The sequence below is a fragment of the Primulina huaijiensis genome, chromosome 14 (genome assembly GCF_012295235.1).
Source record: "Primulina huaijiensis isolate GDHJ02 chromosome 14, ASM1229523v2, whole genome shotgun sequence".
NCBI classification, from domain to species: domain Eukaryota; kingdom Viridiplantae; phylum Streptophyta; class Magnoliopsida; order Lamiales; family Gesneriaceae; genus Primulina; species Primulina huaijiensis.
The window spans coordinates 16,684,025-16,705,732 of NC_133319.1; the positions used below are offsets into that span (position 1 = coordinate 16,684,025).

Sequence of the window (21,708 nt, forward strand, 5' to 3'; positions counted from 1 at the left end):
AATTATTTGAATTAATTATTTTAAATTCTTCATTTTAAAATAATTAATTTCAATTCTTGTCAGATAAAAAAAGTAATTAGTGTCAGGTCATTATATCTACCTCAGCATCTTTGTCTCTGCGATCGTAATATTTTCTTCATGTGTTGTGCCTAACATTCGAAACCATTCAACATCCCTATTATAACTATTGCCTTGATTCTCCTTGTACTGCGTGCTATACTTAAATTTCATGTATTTTATCTTTGCTCTACTAAGTCTAAAATCTTTCTTCTCCACGGTTTGAACGACGAGGATGGAAACTTTTTGACGAAGATGGCCGTTAAAATGGGCTTTTTACCAAATGCAGTGGGCTTCAAAGAAAGATCAGATTGGGCTGACGATTTTAAGTGGTCCAGTTCAGATTCCAGCATGCAAAAACACAGCGGCCGAACATTTTCGTGTTCCCGCCAAAACGGCTCTCTTTCAATTCAAAAAACAGCAAAGCGATAAATAAATGCACTTCTCTTTGTATTACTTACAGTCTCCGTTTATCACATCAGATATACATTTGTCTACTCTCTTGTTCTATTCCTCCCGGTGCTGTGGACATTCGTTTCTGAGGTACTTTTAACTTTCTAGGGCTTTTCAGATCCTTAGATTTATGAATTTCCCTACCTTTTTTTTGTTATTATATCTTTCGGATTCGTTTTTTTTTTTGCTGTATGGAAGTTGAATTTGCTCAGATCTGTTTTCTTAATTTTTGAGATGGCAGTTAGTTGGGAGAAATGGCCGGAAAAGGTGGAAAAGGGCTTGTCGCGGGGAAGACAACCGCAGCTGCTGCCGCTAAGGAGAAGGATAAGAAAAAGCCTATGTCTCGGTCTGCTCGTGCTGGTTTACAGGTATCAAATAATTTCATTATCGTTGATTGTTTTTTCTTCTTCATTTTTAGCACTAGACTAGATTATTATATTTATTATTGTTTTCAACTAATTCAATACAAGTTGCTTTGGTCAATCATAGATTTGATGCATTTGTGTTCACTATAATTAGCGATTCCTATCTTTAAAGGAAGGAATTGGGCCACTAGTCCCAATGGTTAGAAAATAATACTTCTATTGCTTGTATTTCGATATTTTGACCCTTTTTTTTTGAGTGAAAGAGAATACGACTGCAGGAAATTGATTGCACGATTCACTTCTCTTGCTTTTGTTTAACTGTTGAGCCACCAAACAAGTTCATTACTTGCACATGCTTGAATGCATCTTATGTATCCTTAAAACTTACCCTGGCATATTCGCACTGTGGTTCTAGTTCCCAGTAGGTAGAATTCACCGTCACCTCAAGTCAAGATCCAACGCCCATGGCAGAGTTGGAGCCACTGCAGCAGTTTACACCGCTGCAATTCTCGAATACTTGACAGCTGAAGTGCTTGAATTGGCTGGAAATGCCAGCAAAGATCTCAAAGTTAAGAGGATAACACCGAGGCACCTACAGCTTGCCATTCGCGGAGACGAAGAGCTTGACACTCTCATCAAAGGTACCATAGCCGGTGGTGGAGTTATCCCTCACATCCACAAATCCCTCATCAACAAAACCACCAAGGAGTGATTTCTTTTCTTGTATTTCTCGTCTTTTTTTTTTCTCTCTTATTTGAGTAATTAGACTGCATGACATAGTTGTGAACCTGTAACTCTAGTCCTCGGTGTAGTTTTCTTTAACATTTAGTGTGATTGATGATACTCGTTTTGCCATTAACTCAAATGAAACAAGCGAAACAAATCCAATCCTCACTGCTTGTATTATTCAAATATAAAACTCAATACAAAATGTCGAATTAGTCAACAGCAGCATCGGTTCAAAGACAGCTCATCCATCATCACCAACAATGATTCATATCGGGTTGGAACCTCGATTCCGAATTCGCAGGGGCGGAGGAGAAATATGGGCAATTGTCTGGCAGGATTGTTGGCCAAAATGTTTAGGTAGTCTAGCCCAACAAAAATATATCCAAGCAGGAACTATCAAATTTGAATTAGATTTTGATAGATGATATTTGATTTTATAGTTTTCTTTATCTTGAATGTGGTTAAATTGGTTGTTTTGAAGGGAGTTTTATTTTGGTGTGAACATTTGTTGTGTGATGAATGATTAAAAAGTACATGATAAAATGTCTATATGAATTTTTGTGTTAAGCTTTTGCAATTTAGAGGTCTTTATTCAGCTTAAAGTTTTCATATTGTTGAAATAGAATAATATAATTTTACGCTTTTGTAACTAATCATATGAGTTAATGATTGGAATGAACAAAAAATAATATTTCAAAGTTTTGTGATTTTATTTTGCAAATTTATCATATGTTTCTTAGTTTTTTTGGCAAAGAAAAAAATTTATATTATTTTAATTTTCATTTAAAAATATATTTTATTTTTTAAATGATTATGAAATCAAATGTAAAACAATCATCGATAATAGATGATTTAGATTGAAAATAAGTTTTCTTTTTAATTCTACAAATTTCTTTATAGTTTTGACATGTACTTAGTTTTATTATCATCTTGATTATGGTTTTCTCTCACTTTACAACAACAATAAAACAAGTTTTTTTTAGAGGTATAATTCGTCAAGACTCGAGACAAAATTTGTCCACCTGATGAAAACTTTTTGCCTACGCCCTTGCCCCATCGTTCCAGTTTGTCACATACTGAAGTTTGAAGAGGTTTCTTGCTCTATGTAGAAAGGGTTCTACAGAGAGCCATTTGACCTCCGTAATGATTCTACCAGAGAAAGAAGGTTTTGCCAACATCCAAGATATAGAGCACGAAATGTTGCTCGGTTGGTTTTTCGTCCAGAGGTGCTTCTGTTTACAATGTCCAGCGTCTCACGAATAATTCATCCAAAAAATTGGGTGCAACTTCCTGGTAATGATAGATGAGATATCTGATTTGAGTCATGAGTTCTACAAACGCGGAAAATGATCACCATCGGAGGAAGCGGGGGAATTTGATCTTTTACGATAGTACGACTATGTAGCTATTAGAGTAGGTGTTTAATGAGATAACTTATGGCTTGAGCTCCATTGACTCTTATGCAAAAAATAATATTTTACGATTTTATTCAGTTGTCTCATTTACTTTATTGTATACCCATGCAAAATTCATAGATAAAACTCTTGAATATACAATAGATACCATGAGGTCTGCCTGACAATGTAAGATGATGAAAATAATTAGGAAGTGTACCGTATATTCTAAATAAGTTACTAGTCAAATCAATCGCCTAAAATAAGGATAAGAGTCGCTTAAGCTTGAGACTAACATTTGTGATATAAACGTCATGTTTCATTTGTAAGGGAATGAAGATGTACGTTCATACAGATGAGAGATCATTTGATGGTGTACTGAACAATCCTCCCTCAGACTTTCCAAGTGGTTATTATTTATCAAGTGGAATAGTATGCGGTTATAGACATTGTACACCATTAATCATTTGATTTAAGACAACATAGAGGCTATGCGTACTAGCAAAACACTTTGACTCGTTTACCGACTCCATTGAGGGGTCATCAAGTGACGAGGTTGAGTGTAGTTTCGAAATACATTGGAGTCAATACATTGTAGTCGAGGATTCACCATTTGCCTACGGGTGAAGATATTCTATGAGAACCGACGAGTTAATAATGCATGGACTTGCTAGCCAGATCAAGACATATGTTTTAAGGAAATGTGTTTTACTAGTTGCACATACCACATTACTATCACTACTAAAAGATACATCACATCGTTATAAATTTATTTGCAACTCTAGATATATCAATTGTTGTAGATTCGATCGAAATATATGAATTGAAAGGACATTATTGTATGCTAACTATAACTTAAGGTTCTTGCAGGCACTACAGTGATACCTATGAGATCATTGGGCGATTCTACTAAACCCTTTTAACATTATCCGATAGGTGCGATCAAACTTGAGTTATGACATTCTTATTAAGGGGTTGATGAAAAAAATGAGACTAATTAGGGTAAGCTAGGATAAGAATAAAAATTATTCTCAATTACAATGTAGTTGTGAACCCACGGCTAGCTGTATCCGTGAACTATTGAGGGTCACACAAATATCTGATTCTGTGTTCCCGTCAAGATAGTCAAATTCAAGGAGTTTAACTTGGTCACTACAGTTTGATGGAGATCAAACTTATTGCTTATAAAAGAGTTTATATGTGGAATACATGTAATGTAATTTGTGGAAATTATCTTACTTGCAAATTAAGTGAGGAGAGAGACCGTTTTTTTAATAAGAATGTTCATAAAACTGACAGCTGTCAAAAATAGATCGGTGGAAATTTTGTCATTGAAATTTCAATTTTCATTATATCAACAATATTTGTGCCATCGATACATTGACAAAGTCTGGTCATCGATCGGGATTATAATGAGTTCACAATAATTTATTTAGTGAATTAGAATCACCAATTAAATAAAAATGTTAATAGTGGTGACTACTATATGTACATGGTTCTCACGGAATATTCTGGAGTGGTCTAGAATTAATTAATTAACATATAATTAAGAANGAAAGAATCCTAATGAGATTAGGATTATGAGTCCTAATAGAATTGAGTCAATGTATTTTTATTAATATGTTATAAAAAGTTGATAACAGGAAAAAAATAACTTAACCATACAAGAAAATACACAAAATCATTTCCCCCTACACAAGAAAATTCTAGGCCAACTTGAATTTCTGAAGGAAAAATTTGGCCACCCTCTTCCACCGCCCTGCCGCTGCCACAACACCACCAGATTTTTGAAATTCCGACAATCAAATTTCGATGCTAAATCGTTTAGATCGCAAGAGATCTAAATGAGAAACTCAGTCTCTAATCGTAGATCTTATTTGACAATTAAAAAAGGAAGATTCGTTCATAGAGATATGCAAAAATGACCAATTCCGTTAATCCTAGACTGGTTTGGTGTCCAACGTTAAATATGCAAAGGTAAACAGATCTAAACATCATATAAATGTTCTAAATCATTCGACTCCCAAGAAACATTTTGAATGTCAAAACAAAAATTTTGAAATTATGTTGTGCCTTAGGTGAGAGAAAAAAGTACCTAACAGTGGTATCATGGAATTTTTTTTTCTTCTATCGTATTATTTGTTTTTAAATCTAGTTGAGTTAATTATTTCTTCTATTTAAGAATTTTCCAAAAATTGCAGCACCATGAAAAACATTTTCAGAACACAAAAAATTTATTTTCGCAGCTGCCCAGAATTGTTTCGAGCAGCGCATGTGCGCAAGCGTTGCCCCCGGGTGGCCCATGAAATTATGCGGAGTGGCGTCTGCAAAGAACAATTAAATTTTTTTTCTACAGACTGAGCTGTTCGAACAGTCATGTTCGCGCGGGCAACAGGGTCGCAAGGACAAAGAGCTGCTCGAGATGGTCTCAGTAAATCCCCAAACCACGGGCTTGATACGCTATTGGGTCCAAGTGAGGCTTTATGATTTTTCAAAATTTTTTGGTTCGAATATATATTTTACGAAAATTTAATCAAAATAACCCCTGAAATAAATTTTGATAAAGTTATGAAAATTTTCTTATAAAATAATTATTTAGAATTGAATTTTAGTTATTATGGTTAAAAGCCTTTTACAAGAATAAAGATCGAATTGCATAAATTGAGAATTTTAATGACCTAATTGTAATAATCGATAATATGAGAACCTAATTGTAAAATTCAAAATTTTAAGGGGCTTTTTCCAAATTTTTGGGATTTAACTCTTAGTTTTCGAGAGTTTTAAGGTTTATTTGGGCTAAAATTCGAAAAAATTTTGGGGTCAAAATGCAATTTTCGAAAAATTGTAGGGCCAAACTGTAATTTACAAGATATTTGGGGTGAAATTCGAGGATTTTGGGATGAATTCTGATGGAAAAATTTCTTAAGTTTCAAAGCGATCAGATTTGATGGTATGTTTTGTTGCATGAAGGATATATATTTCAGGCGTAGCCACGTATGCATTGCTAGATTCCGGAGCTACACATTCGTTTATATCCGAATCTTTCGTCAATCGACTAGGAATCATACCGGAGGCCATGGATTTGGGATTCAGAGTATCGATTCCATCCGGAGATCAAATGTTTACTTCTCAGATTGTGAAGAGATTGGAGCTTCACTTACAGAAAAATGCGGTGCAGGCAAACTTGATTGTGCTACCGTTGCTGGAGTTTGATATTTTTCTGGGTATGGATTGGCTTTCTTCTAACGGAGCTATCATAGATTTTCGATGGAGGTCAGTATCTGTCCGATCTTCCAGCAGTAAGCCTGTAATATCCAAGCCTGGTGAACGGTACAGTTTAAGATTTTGTATGTTTATGGATTATTTGGTTAAGATTAAGTTTGCTTTAGATGTTAAGAGTTGTGATTATGGGTCATAGTATTGTTAGTTATTATTGTTTTGTGGTATTTTTGATATTAGTTGATGGGTAGTTGTGTTGTATCAGCGTTGCGATTCGATTTTTGTTGCATATATTTGTTTTGGCCGAGAGCAAACCGCACCCGCGGTCTTTATTGCAGAATTTGTGGAATTGCCGAAGAGACAACGCACCCGCGGTGGGATAGGTACCGCACCCGCGGTCGTCGATTTCAGAAATTTGGTTGAGGTGCCGAAGGCACACCGCACCCGCAGTGAGGTATGTAGCGCACCGGCAGTGCATGAATAGTAGAAGCGCGTTTTTGAGATTTAAGTGATACAAGAGTTGGTTCATTTTTCTCATTTCTTCGCCCATTTTCTCGGTTCTTTCTCTCAAGGGGAGGTTAGGGTTTCATTTCCTTTCTTTGATTCAAGCTACTTGTTGGATTATTGAAGTGTGATCAAGGTTCTTGTGAGTTCAAGGAGCTAAGGTAAGCTTGTGGTATAGTTTATTCTTGGTTTTGGTGTTGGGAGAAATCATGGGTTTGTTGATGGTGTTGGTTTTATGAATTTAATGGTATGAGTTTGTGATTATTGGGTTATTGATGGTGCAAATTATGGTTTATTGTTGTAGGTTGTGTACCAAGGGTATAGATTCAAGGTTCCAAGTGTTGTAAGTGGAATTCATTTCCTTGTGCTCACATGATAATATATGTATTGTGTTTCAATGGTTTTAAAGTGTTATTCCCTTCCATTTGATTCATGCTATGTATTAATACACCTTGTTGTATATTAGAGACATTCTTATGTCTCAATTATGTTAAAGGGAATACAAAAGAAAATAGAGTCTTCAAAGTGTTTGTTTTAATGCCAAAGAGAGAATTCAAATGTTTTATTGGATTGATAGATACATAGTCAGAGATTGCATGCAATTAGTTGATCAACGACCATAGGCTTATATCCCTCAGAGTTATCGATGTATATCGATGGGATATAGGTACAGAGACAGAGTTACTATATAGATATCAATCCAACAGAGAAAAGAGAAATACCATCGTTATTGTTATTCATTCTATGATATTCATGTTTCAGAGTTGATGGTATTTAATGTTTTCAAAGCCATGTTTCCAGAGTGTGATATGTACATTGCTATGTAAGAGTTCCACTTGCTGAGTTTTATACTCATTTCAGTTATTTCATGTGATGCAGATAAGAGCGATGAGCCGGGACGTTGATTGAGGCTGGAGTCATATGCATATAGAGATGGAGGAAGGAAAGATTATTTTGATAGCATTTTGGACATGATCATAAAAATGATATTTTGTTTTTGTTGTATCATTTGATTGATCATGTGTATACTTTTGACTATATGGAAATGTATTTTAAACCTTCTTTCCTTCAAGAAAAAAAAAATTTTAAATTCCGCTGTTATTTTATGAATTCGGGTCAGAGGGTTACATTTAGCTTTTTATTGTAACGACCCATTACAGGCCCAATGGACCACCCATACGGCCCACTGCCCCGATCGACCCAAGGCTATCCCGATCAAGCCCGTGAGGGAAAAGGCCCCTTTGAGGGAGACCAAGATCGGGATAGCCTTGGGTCGATCGGGGCAGTGGGCCATATGGGCGGTCCACTGGGCCTGTAATGGGTCGTTACAAAGCCGTTTGTGTTTGAGGTATCCAGACATCAACAGATGCCGCACATCATTTCTTGCATATGTGCGAGGAAACTCATGAGGAGAGGCTGCCAGGCGTTTTTGACTAGTATTGTGTCAGTGTCAGAGCCAGTCAGTTAGAGGCTAGAGGAGGTCGAAGCGGTCAAGGACTTCCCCAGTGTTTTCCTAGACGACGTTTCAGGCATTCTACCGGACAGGGAGGTGGACTTTTCTATCGAGCTCATGCCAGGTAAAGTGTCGATATCTAAGGTACCCTATCTTCTAGCACCTAAATAGATGAAAAAACTGAAGGATCAGATTCAGAACTTTCTAGATATGAGTTTTATTCGCCCTAGCTTTTCTCCATGGGGCGCACCGGTACTGTTTGTTAAGAAGAAGGATGGCAGCATGCGGCTTTGTATTGACTACATGGAGCTGAACCGTGTCACGGTTAAGAACAAGTATCCACTGCCCATGATCGAGGATTTATTTGATCAGCTTCAGGGAGCATCAGTATTCTCGAAGATAGATCTCCGATCTGGATACCATCAGATGAAAGTAAGAGAGTCTGACGTGCATAAGACGACATTCAGGACGCGTTATGGGCACTATAGTTTTTCGTTATGCCCTTCGGTTTGACAAACGCGTCAGAGATCTTCATGGACCTCATGAATCGCGTGTTTCAGTCATATTTGGATCAGTTCGTCATATTTTTCATTGAAAACATCCTGATCTATTTGAAGAGCAGAGAGGAGCACAATCAACATCTGAGGACCGTACTTCAGACTTTGCAAGAGAGGCTTCTGTATGCCAAGTTCAGTAAGTGCAAGTTCTGGCTTGACAGAGTGACATTCTTGGGTCACATTGTATCCCGAGATGGAGTGAAGGTTGATCCTAGCAAGGTTGAGGCAGTCTGATATTGGTCGGTGCCTAAGAGTGTGACAGAGATCCGCAGTTTCTTGGGATTGGCTGGATATTACAGGAAGTTTATTCAGGGCTTCTCTTCTATTGCGGTGCATATGACCATTTTGACGAAGAAGAATGTAAAGTTTATTTGGGGACCGGAGTGCCAGGAGAGTTTTGACAGGCTGAAGCAGGCACTGAACTCAACGCCAGTTTTAGCTATGCCATCGGAGAAGGGACATTTTGAGATATATACAGATGCTTCGAAGCTTGGTTTGAGTGCAGTGTTGATGCAGCATGATAGAGTTATAGCTTATGCATCATGACAGTTGAAGGTCCATGAGAAGAATTATCCAACTCATGACCTCGAGCTAGCGACAGTGGTATTCGCTTTGAAGATTTGGAGACATTATCTGTATGGGAAGAAGTGCGGGATTTTCACTGACCACAAGAGCCTGTTCATGCTTTCGGTTTGCTCATAATGCATTCAACTCACGCTTTTCTTGATTTGTTGTGTAAGATGGCTATTGGTCTACGTGCTAGGAAGCTGAACATGTCAAGGATCAAAGGATTTAGGAGCTGGAGTCACGGTGTGGCCGAGTGGAAGGGTAGCTAGGCGTGAATGGTTCGAGTAGGGCTTGTTTTGGTTAGATCGGTGGATATTAGCGAACCGGCAGTGCAAGGACCATCCCTAACCATGAACCAGATCCTGGTGGGTCTGAGACATGGTCTAAGGTGGCTCGAACACCACAGAATTTTGTCATGAAGCCGATCGTGCGCGTGGACGCTGGGGTAGCCGCGGGGGTGTTCTTTCGATGACTAGCGAGTGTGTAAGTCTTGCAGCGTGCATGAGGCTGAGTCCTTGGGATGGTTAGCCCAAGAGGATCCTAGGGTGGTCTAGGAGGGGCTGGTTTGGGGTTGGCCCAAGCAGGTTAGGTGTAGGGTCGTTGGTTCGGTCCAAAGTCGCGACTAGGTTAAGGCTTGTTTGTGCAACTAAATTCCAGCAACTTTCGTTTATGGTTGGGGGGTCATAAAGGGTCTGAAATAATTGGTTTAGGGGCTGGTCAAGTAGGGTTAAGTCATGGTTTGAGTTGGGAAAGATTTGGTTAAATTTCGGGTTGATTCGGGTCGGGTTAAAACTGGGACCCCGGTCCAAATTTCAAAATGAAACAATTAAGTTTTGATACGGGCTCGAGTTTACGTCTAAGAAATATTTCTAAAAATGTTTGGAGGTGTTTTAAGGAGTTTGGTAAGTTTCGGGTCAAATTTTGAGGTCCAGGGGTAAAATGGTCATTTTGGGTTTCTAGGTACAAAATGGTTATTTTGAACCCGAGTAGAGTTTTTAGTTCTGGCAGCGCCCTGATCACAAGTTGACATGTTATTTTTAAATGTTTATGTATCACGAACATGATTTTTATGAAACTATGAAATACGAAGCATGCTTGATTTTAAGGAAAATTTACGTATATGTATGATTTTATTAAGTGATGAATATGATGACACGTTTTGAAGGACGAGAGTTGGTTTTGAATAATACGATTATATGAGATATTATGAGCTGAGGCCAAGGCTCAGTGGACGGGTAATGATGTCGCTGATGTCCCCGTCACCGGATACCACAGTTATATTAGATGGATCTATCGAATAGAGCTGATACAATAGAGCTGATGCAAAAGTCACAACTAATGAATCAAATTCAATTAAAAGAAATGTATACGTATATGATGTTATGGTGAGACATGTTTTGACACGTTATGATTTTATATGACATGTTTACGATATGCTTTTATGTTCATGAAATTTATGTTGCTTACAATATTTTTCACTGTTACATGTTATATATATGTATTTGATATAACGTTATAGATGTGTTGAGTCTTTAGACTCACTGGATGTGAATGATGCAGGTGAGTTTGTTGATGAGGAGGCTGGAGGTGTCGAAGTCTGAGTAGACAGAGTTGGATGTGCGCACGCGAACCCAAGGACCTTATTTTTTTCCGCACATCATGTTTTGAGTCAGGATAGGATATGAATATTTTTACTCATTCATTTTATTATTTTTTTTTTGTTATCAGGATTTTTACTCGCTCGTTATTGTTTTATATTTTTAAATCTGATGTGTTTTCATCCGATAGATGATTATTATTATTTTTGAAANTTGTTGATGAGGAGGCTGGAGGTGTCGAAGTCTGAGTAGACAGAGTTGGATGTGCGCACGCGAACCCAAGGACCTTATTTTTTTCCGCACATCATGTTTTGAGTCAGGATAGGATATGAATATTTTTACTCATTCATTTTATTATTTTTTTTGGTTATCAGGATTTTTACTCGCTCGTTATTGTTTTATATTTTTAAATCTGAAGTGTTTTCATCCGATAGATGATGATGATTATTTTTGAAAGGTGATATTTTCAGCAGTGTTGCATGTATGCACAATTCATGTAATTGTCGAGATTTAGCTTGTTAAAAAAAAATTAGTAGCATTTTTAAACAGTGGACGTTTTCACCCCGCCTTCTTTGGCCCGCGACTTCACAACTAAAATTTGAGATATATTTTTAAATTTATATACAATATTGCTAACATGTAATATATACCATAACATTTTATAAAAACGATTCATTTTATTTTTTAAGCAATCAACTTATAAAAAAGTTAAAAATCCATTTCAACAAGTAGGGTGATATTACCTTATTATAACCCTTTCATTTAGGTTATGGCTGGGGGTTTTCATGTTCGAATTAGATCCAAATCTAACCCGAAAATATATGTCGGGTGAGGTTGGGTTCGATCTAAAATATATATGAAATTTTTTCCCCATAAATTCCGATATTAGATCAAATAATGTTACCATCGATTATTAATAATTATAATGTTGTTATTGATACAAACAATGAAAAATAAGTTGGTTGAAATTTGGCAAATTAATTTTAATAAAAAGCTGTCAATTTTATTTAATATATTGTTAATTTGACCATTGAGAAAAATATGAAAAGATCGAGAAGTGGAATTTGAAATGATTAAGTTATTTTTTATGTTTGAAAATCTTTTATTGTATATTAATATTATAAATTTTAAAATTTTAAACATGTAATATTTATTTTGTAAAATATTTTGAATTTTATAAATAATATTAAATAATAACCATAAAAATCAAATCGAGTTGATTGGACAGCTCGAATTGGTTTGAGTTCAGGTTGAGAATTTTTTATAACACACTTACTTCAACCCGAACAAAACCTACACGACCGACCAGAATTTATACCATAATTTCGATTCTAGAGGGTTCAGCTTCTGTTTATCGACTCTGCTCAGCTCCCCTCGATTCGAAAAATCATACATTTAGTTCTCGTTTGCACTCAATTTTTAAGGGTGATTTGCGATTGGGATCGAGTGGTGGTGTTTGGTTTGATTTACGTGATGAGCTCTGAACTCGAATCATCGTCGGACAGAAAGGATGCTGAGGTTGAGCAAGGGCGCGGCATCTCTCCGAACTTTGACGGCGGAAATGATACCACTGGCAGATTGGGTCGCCATTCAGTGTTTTCCACTGAAGAAGCGACTAGGGTTTTGCTCGCGGACTCGAATAAATCAAATGAGACAGGGGTTTCTAATGCTAGGAATGAAGGTAGGGTTTCGGATGTGAAAAAGGAGGAGGAAACTAGTGTAGGTGTTGAAGCTCTGGAGATTCATCCCAGTTCGTCTATTTGGGAAATGGAAACGAATAGAAATAGAACCGATTTACAGGATGTTAAATTGGAAAATAAGAAGAAACGTAGAGGTGTTGTAGAGGTTTATGATTCTATGTTGTCGGATTTCGACGAGTTTGCAGCTAAGGATAATGGTGGCGCTGTTGGATATGGGTACGAGGTCGGTGATATGGTGTGGGGGAAAGTGAAATCGCATCCCTGGTGGCCCGGACATATATATAATGAGAAGTATGCATCGGTTTCTGTTCGGAAAAGCAAGCGCGAGGGTCATGTGTTGGTAGCATTTTTTGGGGATAGTAGCTACGGCTGGTTCCTCCCCGCCGAGTTAGTTCCTTTTGAGCAGAACTTTGCTGAGAAGTCCCGCCAAACTAATTTGCGGTCATTTTTAATCGCTGTGGAAGAAGCAATGGATGAGTTTTCAAGAAGACGGAATTTGGGTTTAGCCTGCAGATGTAGAAATGAATTCAATTTCTGGCCCTCTGCTTTTGAGGGTGAGTATTTAGTGGACATTGGGGTGGGGGATGAGCCAGGGATTTATTCTTCAGTTCAGATTAATAAAGCAAGAGATGCTTTCCAGCCAAGGGAAATGCTTTCTTTCATGCAACAATTGGCCATAAAGCCAAGGAACGAGCATTTAACCATTGAATTTATCAAGAACAAGGCCACAGCTTTGGCATGTAGAAAATCACTGTTTGAGGAGTTTGACGAGACATATGCACAGGCCTTCGGAACTACACCAGAGCGCCCTCAGCGGCCTACTGCTCCAATGACTCTGGATCCATCTAAAGGTATTCCATGAAATGATGTTTTATTGTTTAGGTTTGGGCTACGCAGGGTGAAACCTCTGGTCCATTTTTTGTTGATGATACGATAAGGGCAAGATGTACGACTTAGCCTGAAAAGAATTGTTGGATATGATATCTTATACGGTTGAGCTGGGCCAATTTGATTGTAGAGTTGAAATAGAAGATTTTATTTTAAACTCTGGAACAATATGTTTGTTGGAATTTTAAAAAACCAAATGTTCTTGAAGTAATCTAACAATTATTTCATTCTCGTTGTGGTTACGTTTGTGAAATGGTTCATATCGATTAGTACAATTATTTTTTGTACAATTATTATGGCTTGAATCAAGTTTTCAGATAAAGAACGCAGTAATTAATTTAAATCGAGATTACTCCAGAATTTGACCTAGGCCAAGTATCCTTTGTTTGGGAACCAAAAAATACGGTGGATATTACATTTCAAGAATATGAACAGTCACATTAAATTGGATTAAGGCTAGTGTTAAAGAATATTCAACGTTGTTTGCTTTGGAAAAACAGCTAAATATGTTTACTATATGGTAGTGACTTGGGAAATGATGGTTCATTCTAGTTCGACTTCACTGTTACAAAACTATAAATAATATTAAAAAAAAGACATGAGGTTGAATTGGTAAATTATTTTAAGTTTGTTCAGAATTTTTGTTTATTATTGATTATTTGTTCATTCAAACAAACCTATTTTAGTTTTTGATATATGTCGTAAAGACGTGGTGCGTGTTGGTCCATCACTATGTTGGCTAGAAATTACGATTTAATTTGTCAAAGCAGCCGATTAAGTGCTATTGAATGAGTTATGCCACTTACCCTGACTTGTATACTTGTACTTGTTTCTCCTATATTGTAAAAGAAGCAAGGTAAATCATGTGTGGGCTGGTATTTCCTGATCTTTCCTTTAATTCATCTTTAGAATATTTACAAAAACGAAATTGTGTCAGTAAAATTTCTCTTTTAGCAGTTACTTGCACTTCCCTATTTTAATCTTTACCAGAAAATAAATTTTTTATTTGCCACAATTTCAAACTGTAATTTTCAACAGAAATATGAGAAAAATACTGTAAAACTCGCTCATTGAGTGATGTCAAGGGATAGGTGTTCCTTTCAAGCAATTTTTTACCATCCTATTTTTTAGGCAAATTGTTTCATCAAAATTTGTTCTGTTGATTTGCATAAATGTTGTTGGATTCTTTTTCAGAGCAAAATTAAGATGATTCTTCAACTTTGTGTGCCTTCGACGCTACATATATGATTTGTATGTGAGTGAAATCTCCTTGCTTGTTGACATGTTATCAGTATTTTTGTAATGTTTATTCTTTTTTGCTGTTGTATTTCATCTTACTCGTATGCCAATATGCAGCTCCTCTGAGTGGTTGGCTGGTGGTTGCTGAAGGTCTTAGTAAGCAGAATAATTCTGTAAGACCTCGAAAAGGGAAAGATCAAATGGAGAAGGACAAATATCAATTCAAACGCCGAGATGAACCTACATCCAAGAAGCCCAAGAAATTACTTGTTGGCCAAGCAGGCACTACGGGTAATCCCCTTTTGGTTGATGGATCTGGGGTTTCTGAGAGAGTAATATACTCTGGCATAGGAGACAACATGCACCAAAATTATGAGTCTGCGTGTGCGGATAGTCAGCATCAACCTATGAGATATTCAACGTCCGTGGTAAGCGACATAAAACCTTCAGAATGTTCCGAGAAACTTTTCAATTCTGCAACAAAAAAAGTGAAGGTACGCAAGCAACCCTTGGTGAATCTAGGTTCTGAGCACACAGACCTGGTTGAGAAGAAAAAGAAAAAGATTAAGAAAGAAATAAGCACTAAAGCCTGTGCTGGCTTTGTGCAGTTACCTGTTACCCTTGGTGATAGTGGAGTCACAATTGAGAAAGTTTCAGGAACTCTGGCACTGCATGTTCCAACTGTTGATAATAATTGCCAGCTTGACTGTCCGAAGGATAGTGTTGTGGGCTCAACCTCTTCTCAAGTGGAAGCACAATTCGACTCTCAGAATATAGAGCTATTAATTCTACTGAAAGATCTTTATGCTCTTGCTCTCAATCCCTTCCATGGCATGGACAGGAGTTGTCCAGGCAATGTCCTTTCGGTTTTCCTAAAATTCCGGTCTCTTGTTTATCAGAAGAGCTTGGTTTTGGCGCCAACTGAGAGTGATGAAGCAAGTGAAGCTCGCGCCAGTAAATTATCATCCACGGCTAATGTTTTGGTTGTCCCTGTTGATGGGACCGATGACATGAGTATGAAACCTGTGAAATCTGCAGGCAGGCCTGGCAATTCAACCAAAAGTGGGAAAAAGCGTGATCTGTTGGATCGTCCGGAAGGCATCAAGAAAAAAATCAAGATAGGTGACACACAAGACCTTAAGAGAAAGAGGTTCGATGACTTGGAGGAAGTTAAGAGAATGAAGGTCCGTGACATGGAAATCGTTAAGAAAAAGAAGATGGTAGGTGACTTGGAAGATAGAACTAAGCCAAAGAAGATTAATGAATTGGAAGATATTAAGAAAATGAGGAAGTCCGAGGATGGTAAATTATTTGCGATAGAAAAGAAGCCATTACAGAGGCCTGCTGAATCCCAGAGGACAGAAGCGAAAGAAGTCGCTGCCAAAAATGTGCCTTCAACGCTGAAAGCTGCTTTGCTAGAATCAAGCAAGAAAAAAGAGCAGTCTGGAAAAGTTCCTAATCCGACTATGTTAGTCATGAAGTTTCCATCAGGTGCAGGGCTTCCGTCCGGTGCACAGCTGAGGGCAAGATTTGCTCGTTTTGGGCCAATGGATCACTCAGCCACTAGGATCTTCTGGAAGTCTTATACATGTCGTCTTGTGTATAGATACATGGCTGACGCAGAAGCTGCTTTGAAGTTTGTCAATGCAAGTGGCAACTTATTTGGAAGCACAAATGTCAGATGCTACCTCAGGGACATGTTGGCCGAAGCAGCAGAAGCAGAATCAGCAAAGATTCAGAGGGAAGACCCGTCAACAGTTGGCACCTCACAATCTCGAGATCCTTCTCTCGAGCAGAGGATAGCCTCTGCACAGTTTACTCCGCACCCGGGGCAGCTCAAGTCCTGCCTCAAGAAGCCCTCTATCGACGAAGGTGGAAATGGTGTTGGCAGAGGCGGGCGTGTTAAATTTGTCTTGGATGGCGAGGAAAGCAGTAATAACAAGCAACTTCTTAGCGGGAATAAGAACGTTGACAACTACGATGCATCTTTTCCCGAGGCCACTTCATCTTCTTCGTATTCAGTGGATGTTAATAGTAAGAACTTGTCAAAGTTTATTGTTCCTCCACCACCTACTCCATTTCATAAATTACCTATTAATATGTCCGAACAAGCATCGGCTAGACTGTATCCTTCCCACACTCGACCACATTTAAACAATGACATTTCACAAGAGATGCTTAATCTCCTAAACAAATGCAGCGACGTGGTTAGCAATTTGACTCGGGTTTTAGGCTATGCGCCTTACCGTGCACTTTAGATTCGGTGATTGATAGTTTTTAAGAAATTTTTTTTTACCAAACGGGGGCTTTAAGAAGAAACCTAACTAGTGAATGTCGAGGCGCTACAGCAGACATATGATCGATCAAATGGGTTAGAGACGGTGCTGGAGGAGATGGTTGAGTTGATTGAAAGAATAGGTGCTGGAGGTGATGGTTGAGCGGATTTAATTTCTTCCGTGGTGTAATGCTTTGATTCGACTTACATATGTTGAATATTTGTAATCTGCGGCTGTAATACATGCATGCATTCTCGCTCTTTAGCATTTGTGTTTTGGTACCTTGACATGTGCTTGGCTGCTACCAAAATGCTTTACTAAGGGAAATGGTCTTTCCTGTTCGTTTGTTTGTTTTTTTTCCAATAAACATTGTAAACTGTTTATTTTTTAACTAGATATTAGAAATAAATGTCATTATACATGTAAACATTAAAAACATTGATATCACAAATTCAGTATAAATTCTCAAAGTAAATTACTTTACCCCAAAAATTACACTCAATCGTCCAAAAATCAACAAATATCTTTTAAAAAAAGTTAATAAAGATGAAAACATTTACAAAAACTATACTTGAAACATTGTATATTCTCTAATTTCTTTCGGTTTATTTTTCTTACACAACTATAATTATGAACAGTTGTTTTAGGCTTGCTGTATAGATCACATTAAATTACTATAAGATTCAAATCTATATAAAAATAAGATCCACCATCATAAAAACATTTATAATATAACATAAATCATCAATAAAATAAAATGTTTTTATAGCGTTTATAATATAACATAAACTTTAATTTTGAACTATCTATTGGGTTATCGTTTTTCTCGTGTCCAAATCGCAGCCAAAGTTTTAAATTTTTTTTCCAGACAATCAAAATATTTAGACACTAGTATGATTTAAATTGAATAAACATTCATATGATGTTTAGTATATACCTTTAGTGAACAATTTTTATTTGGCTCCAACTACTCCGGTATTAGCGGATAAAGCTCTTGTTGTAAATCCGTACGAACTTTCTTCAAGAACTCATTTCTTCGATCTCCTAATCCGGTCCACGACTGGAATATCTTTTCCTTTTCAAAATTGCACTAGAAATTTTGAAGAAGTTTTACGTTGGAGAAGAAAAATCAAGCAGAGGCTCAATACCTTATTTTTATTCAAGAGATTACCGAAATCATGAGAGAATATGGAGAGGCAGTTTTCAAAAATTGCAAGTCTTATGGAGGCTAGGGTTTGTGCCTCATTTCCTTTTATTATCAATGCATGACCTAATTTCCATCGATATAAATTTAGATATCTTAATTAAAATTAATGGGTTTGAACTAGTTTAATTAATTAATCAAAGTCCATTAATAACTTTAATTATTTAGTATGTTGGACTTGTATTCCTACAAGTCCATTAAACATAATTCCCACTATATTTAATTTAATATTTAATAAACTCAATTTTTGAGTTTAATAATTAAATTATCAAATTTTATAAATTTAACTCCTTGAATTTATTCTCTCCAAATTTTAGATATCATAAATTCAACTCCTTGAATTTAATATCTGAAGGATCGTGTGCGGGGCACCAGAGGTGCTTCAAACACAATATTCTCAAAGAGCTGCAATAGCTCGCGTTCTAAGAATGTTAACACCGATGAATTAAATCGAGTTTGGTTAAAATATCAAGCGAAAAATACTCGAAGTAATCTTTCGTGAAGAAAGCTGCTATATTTGAAAGCCTTTTAACTTGCGTAATCTGAATAACTGAAGAGCAGGAGATCAGTTCTACCATATATCAGTTCAGTTATGGTTAAAGCTGAACTGACGGATGCTCTAACTGATCAAATCAGTTTGAAAACAATAGTTAAACAGGAAAATACACAAGATATGTTTATGGATGTTCGAAGACTTCAACTACTCCTACGTCACCCCTTCTACCACCTAGGATAGGATTCACTAGAAGACTTTGATTTATACAACACCTTGTACAAACCCACCCAGCTTAGGACTTACCCACTGTCCCAGCCAACACTTGTTTAACGTCTGTGTGTCAAAGACTACATACACAAGTTTAATGTCTTTGTGCAAGACTGTATTTGAGTGGTGGTGGTGAGTGAGTGTGTGTGAGAACTGAACAATGAATACACTGGAAAGGTGTTCTCACACACTGAGGGAAAAGAGCTTCTAAGCTAAGCTGATATGACTTTGTGTATTCCCTCTGGGCTGATTGCTTCTTGTAAGTTGATAAGCAGTAAGCGTGTCATCTCTTCTTTTTACTAACTTCTACTTTGATCTTCACTGATCTTCTATTTATAGGCGGGAAGGTTTGATCGTACAATGAGACTCAATTATTTTATCCGTTGCAGCTTGAACGTGTTCCTTGAAATTTGTGTCTCGACTTTTCCGACAGTCTTCTGGAACATTTTGGCTTTATGCTTTGCTGCAACATTCATTATTGTACTATCAATAATACAGATGCTTTGTACCCTTGTGCGTAGCTGGAATCCACTTTAGATAAGCTTGTCTTGATTTGCAACTGATTGATTCCTAACTGATGCTCCTAACTGGTCATATGAAACGATCTTCAGTTGGGCTGGTGAAATCAGTTGACTCGTCAGTTGAACTGATTTCACTCTTTCAGTTGAACTGATCAGCTGAGCTCTTCATCAGTTGAGTTCTTCATCAGCTGGTCGGGCTTCTGAAGTTCTCCTGTTGAACCACCTATCAGCTGGACATCATCTGAACTGTTCTTTGATATGCCAGTTGAGCTGATTCAGTTTGGGCAATCAGCTGGTACTTTCAGTTGCGTCTTGATAGCTTCAGTTTTGGCTCAATTAACTTATCAGACCTGATCAGTCCCAGCTTCCTGCGCATTACAATAAATCATTGGAAACAAAATAACCAGTTTTGTTAATATCAAAATCAAGATTGCGAACATGAAATGTTCCAACAATCTACTACTTTTTTATGATCACAAAACTTGAGCAATTAAAGGGATATTTTTTTATTTTTTTAAAAAAAAAACTGATTCTCCCCCTGAGAATTAAAAACATTTAAAAATTATAAAAGAAATCTTTCAGTTCGAGGGATTAAAAAGCTCCCCCTCAAGAACTGAATTAACAACTAGTTTAAAAACATTTTTCAGCTTGAGGGATCTTTTTTTAAAAAAAACTCCCCCTCAACAGCTGATTTAGAAACTGAGTAAAAAGATAATATTTCAGTTCGAGATATAAGAAAGCTCATCCTCAATAACTGAAATAAAATCTCCTTTATTCGAAAATAAAATGATCTACGCTCAAAATGAATTTAACAGCCTTTTATCATTCAAGTAGTTTAGGCAACAAATCTTAAGATAACAGTTCAGTTATATGATGACTTAACTAGATGAACATGATGTTTATTTAATCAAATAAGCGTTCTCTTTTATACATTAGAGCACACCAAATATTGTAAGGGAAAAATGCTACAACAATATCAAATTTTTAAATACATCAAGTATCAGTCAGTTTACACATAATAGAACTAGATATACTAACAACTGGTCGCCTTGAAAGCTTTGAATGGTACAGTGATTTTGAGTCTTTTTGCCAGAGGAGCAGTTGATTTGACTTGGACTTGATCTTTGTGCAGTCTAACTGGTCGAGCTGACTCAGACTGAACACAACTGATGCTGAACCGCATTGATCATTTTCTTTGATTTGATATGGCAATGAAGCGGCGACACTTCTGATGATTAAGCTCCACTTATCTTATCAATTTCAGCTGGTAGTTGGGTTTCGTCTATTGATCAGTTGGACTGGTAGGCTGGCAACTAAAATCTTGTCCACTGAGCAGTTTAGCTGAAGGCTCCCTTTTTCGTACCAGACGATGAGCCCACTAGAAGAACATGTTTTTTTTCTTGATTGTGACCTCATAAATAGTAAGCATGTTGACCAACTTTTCAAGGATGGCCTCGAGCTTATTCTTATTAAAATTAACCACAAATCCATCTAACGAGGAGGACGTTGACAGCAAGAGAATATCAGTCGAGAGCTCACTAGAAATAACCACGTCGAGTCCCACCAACTTCTCAATGAGCCTAATCATCCTAACACCATGCTCATGGAGCGAAGTCCCATCTCGCAAGCGTGTAGTCATGAGTTCTTTAACAGTAACATGTCTCTCTGAACAAGTTTGTACAACATACAATTCTTTCAGATGAAGGTGAATGTCAGAAGCATTCACCGCCTCGTCGAACCTCCTCTGAAGTTCGTTCGACATAGAAGCTGACATGTAGCTTTTAGCTTGAAGATCATGATCCCACCATTTCTCATGCTTAGCCAACTCAGTCTGACTGACGTTCGAAGTTGCTTCCTTCGGTGGCTTCTTACCAAGCACATGCGTAATCTTTTCCGAGTTTAGAACAATCTTTAAATTTAGAAACGAGTCATTATAGTTAGGGCCAATCAACTTGTTTTGATCGAGAATGATTGAAAGCGAGTTACGAGTAGCCATAGTAAATATACTAAAAATGAAAACAGATAATGGTTGCTGATTAAATAATTCTAATATATAAAATATGAAATTTTAATTTATAAATTTTTCTCCCACTATTTTGACATTTCCACCACCCTCTGATGAAAAAAGAAAATCGTATTTCTTTAGTAGGCACGTAAAGCCCAATTAGACAATTATGATCCCGAATAATATCATCCAATTATAATTTCTAAAAGGTAGAAT

At 37.0% G+C, this 21,708-nt stretch overlaps 3 protein-coding genes across 4 annotated transcripts; 2 read left to right on the forward strand and 1 right to left on the reverse strand.

Annotated features, from left to right (window-relative positions):
* The first annotated feature begins 457 nt into the window (after positions 1-457).
* Positions 458-1,737, forward strand: LOC140957522 (histone H2A variant 1). 2 transcript variants are annotated; one of them, XM_073414830.1, is made up of 3 exons: positions 458-600; positions 752-878; positions 1,291-1,736. In XM_073414830.1, the coding sequence occupies exons 2-3, from the start codon at positions 765-767 to the stop codon at positions 1,585-1,587; spliced, it is 411 nt and encodes a 136-aa protein (XP_073270931.1). In that variant the 5' UTR covers positions 458-600; positions 752-764; the 3' UTR covers positions 1,588-1,736. The 2 variants fall into 2 exon arrangements, with proteins under 2 accessions (XP_073270931.1, XP_073270932.1); XM_073414831.1 differs by having other exon boundaries at positions 510-600; positions 756-878; positions 1,291-1,737.
* A 10,391-nt stretch (positions 1,738-12,128) lies between these two features.
* Positions 12,129-17,263, forward strand: LOC140956983 (PWWP domain-containing protein 1-like). The gene is made up of 2 exons (XM_073414001.1): positions 12,129-13,447; positions 14,841-17,263. Exons 1-2 carry the CDS (start codon positions 12,370-12,372, stop codon positions 16,979-16,981), a joined length of 3,219 nt encoding a protein of 1,072 aa, XP_073270102.1. The 5' UTR covers positions 12,129-12,369; the 3' UTR covers positions 16,982-17,263.
* A 3,602-nt stretch (positions 17,264-20,865) lies between these two features.
* On the reverse strand, positions 20,866-21,483 carry LOC140958037 (uncharacterized). Its single transcript, XM_073415438.1, has one exon. The coding sequence runs from the start codon at positions 21,481-21,483 to the stop codon at positions 20,866-20,868; it is 618 nt and encodes a 205-aa protein (XP_073271539.1).
* Between the last annotated feature and the right edge of the window lie 225 nt (positions 21,484-21,708).

Excerpts from the sequence above, each read along its gene's own strand:
- LOC140957522 (XM_073414830.1), top strand. The coding sequence starts at position 765 with ATGGCCGGAAAAGGTGGAAAAGGGCTTGTCGCGGGGAAGACAACCGCA. Across the intron at positions 879-1,290 it reads CTGCTCGTGCTGGTTTACAG|TTCCCAGTAGGTAGAATTCA; the intron begins GTATCAAATAAT and ends CTGTGGTTCTAG.
- LOC140958037 (XM_073415438.1), bottom strand. The coding sequence starts at position 21,483 with ATGGCTACTCGTAACTCGCTTTCAATCATTCTCGATCAAAACAAGTTG.
- LOC140956983 (XM_073414001.1), top strand. The coding sequence starts at position 12,370 with ATGAGCTCTGAACTCGAATCATCGTCGGACAGAAAGGATGCTGAGGTT. Across the intron at positions 13,448-14,840 it reads GACTCTGGATCCATCTAAAG|CTCCTCTGAGTGGTTGGCTG; the intron begins GTATTCCATGAA and ends GCCAATATGCAG.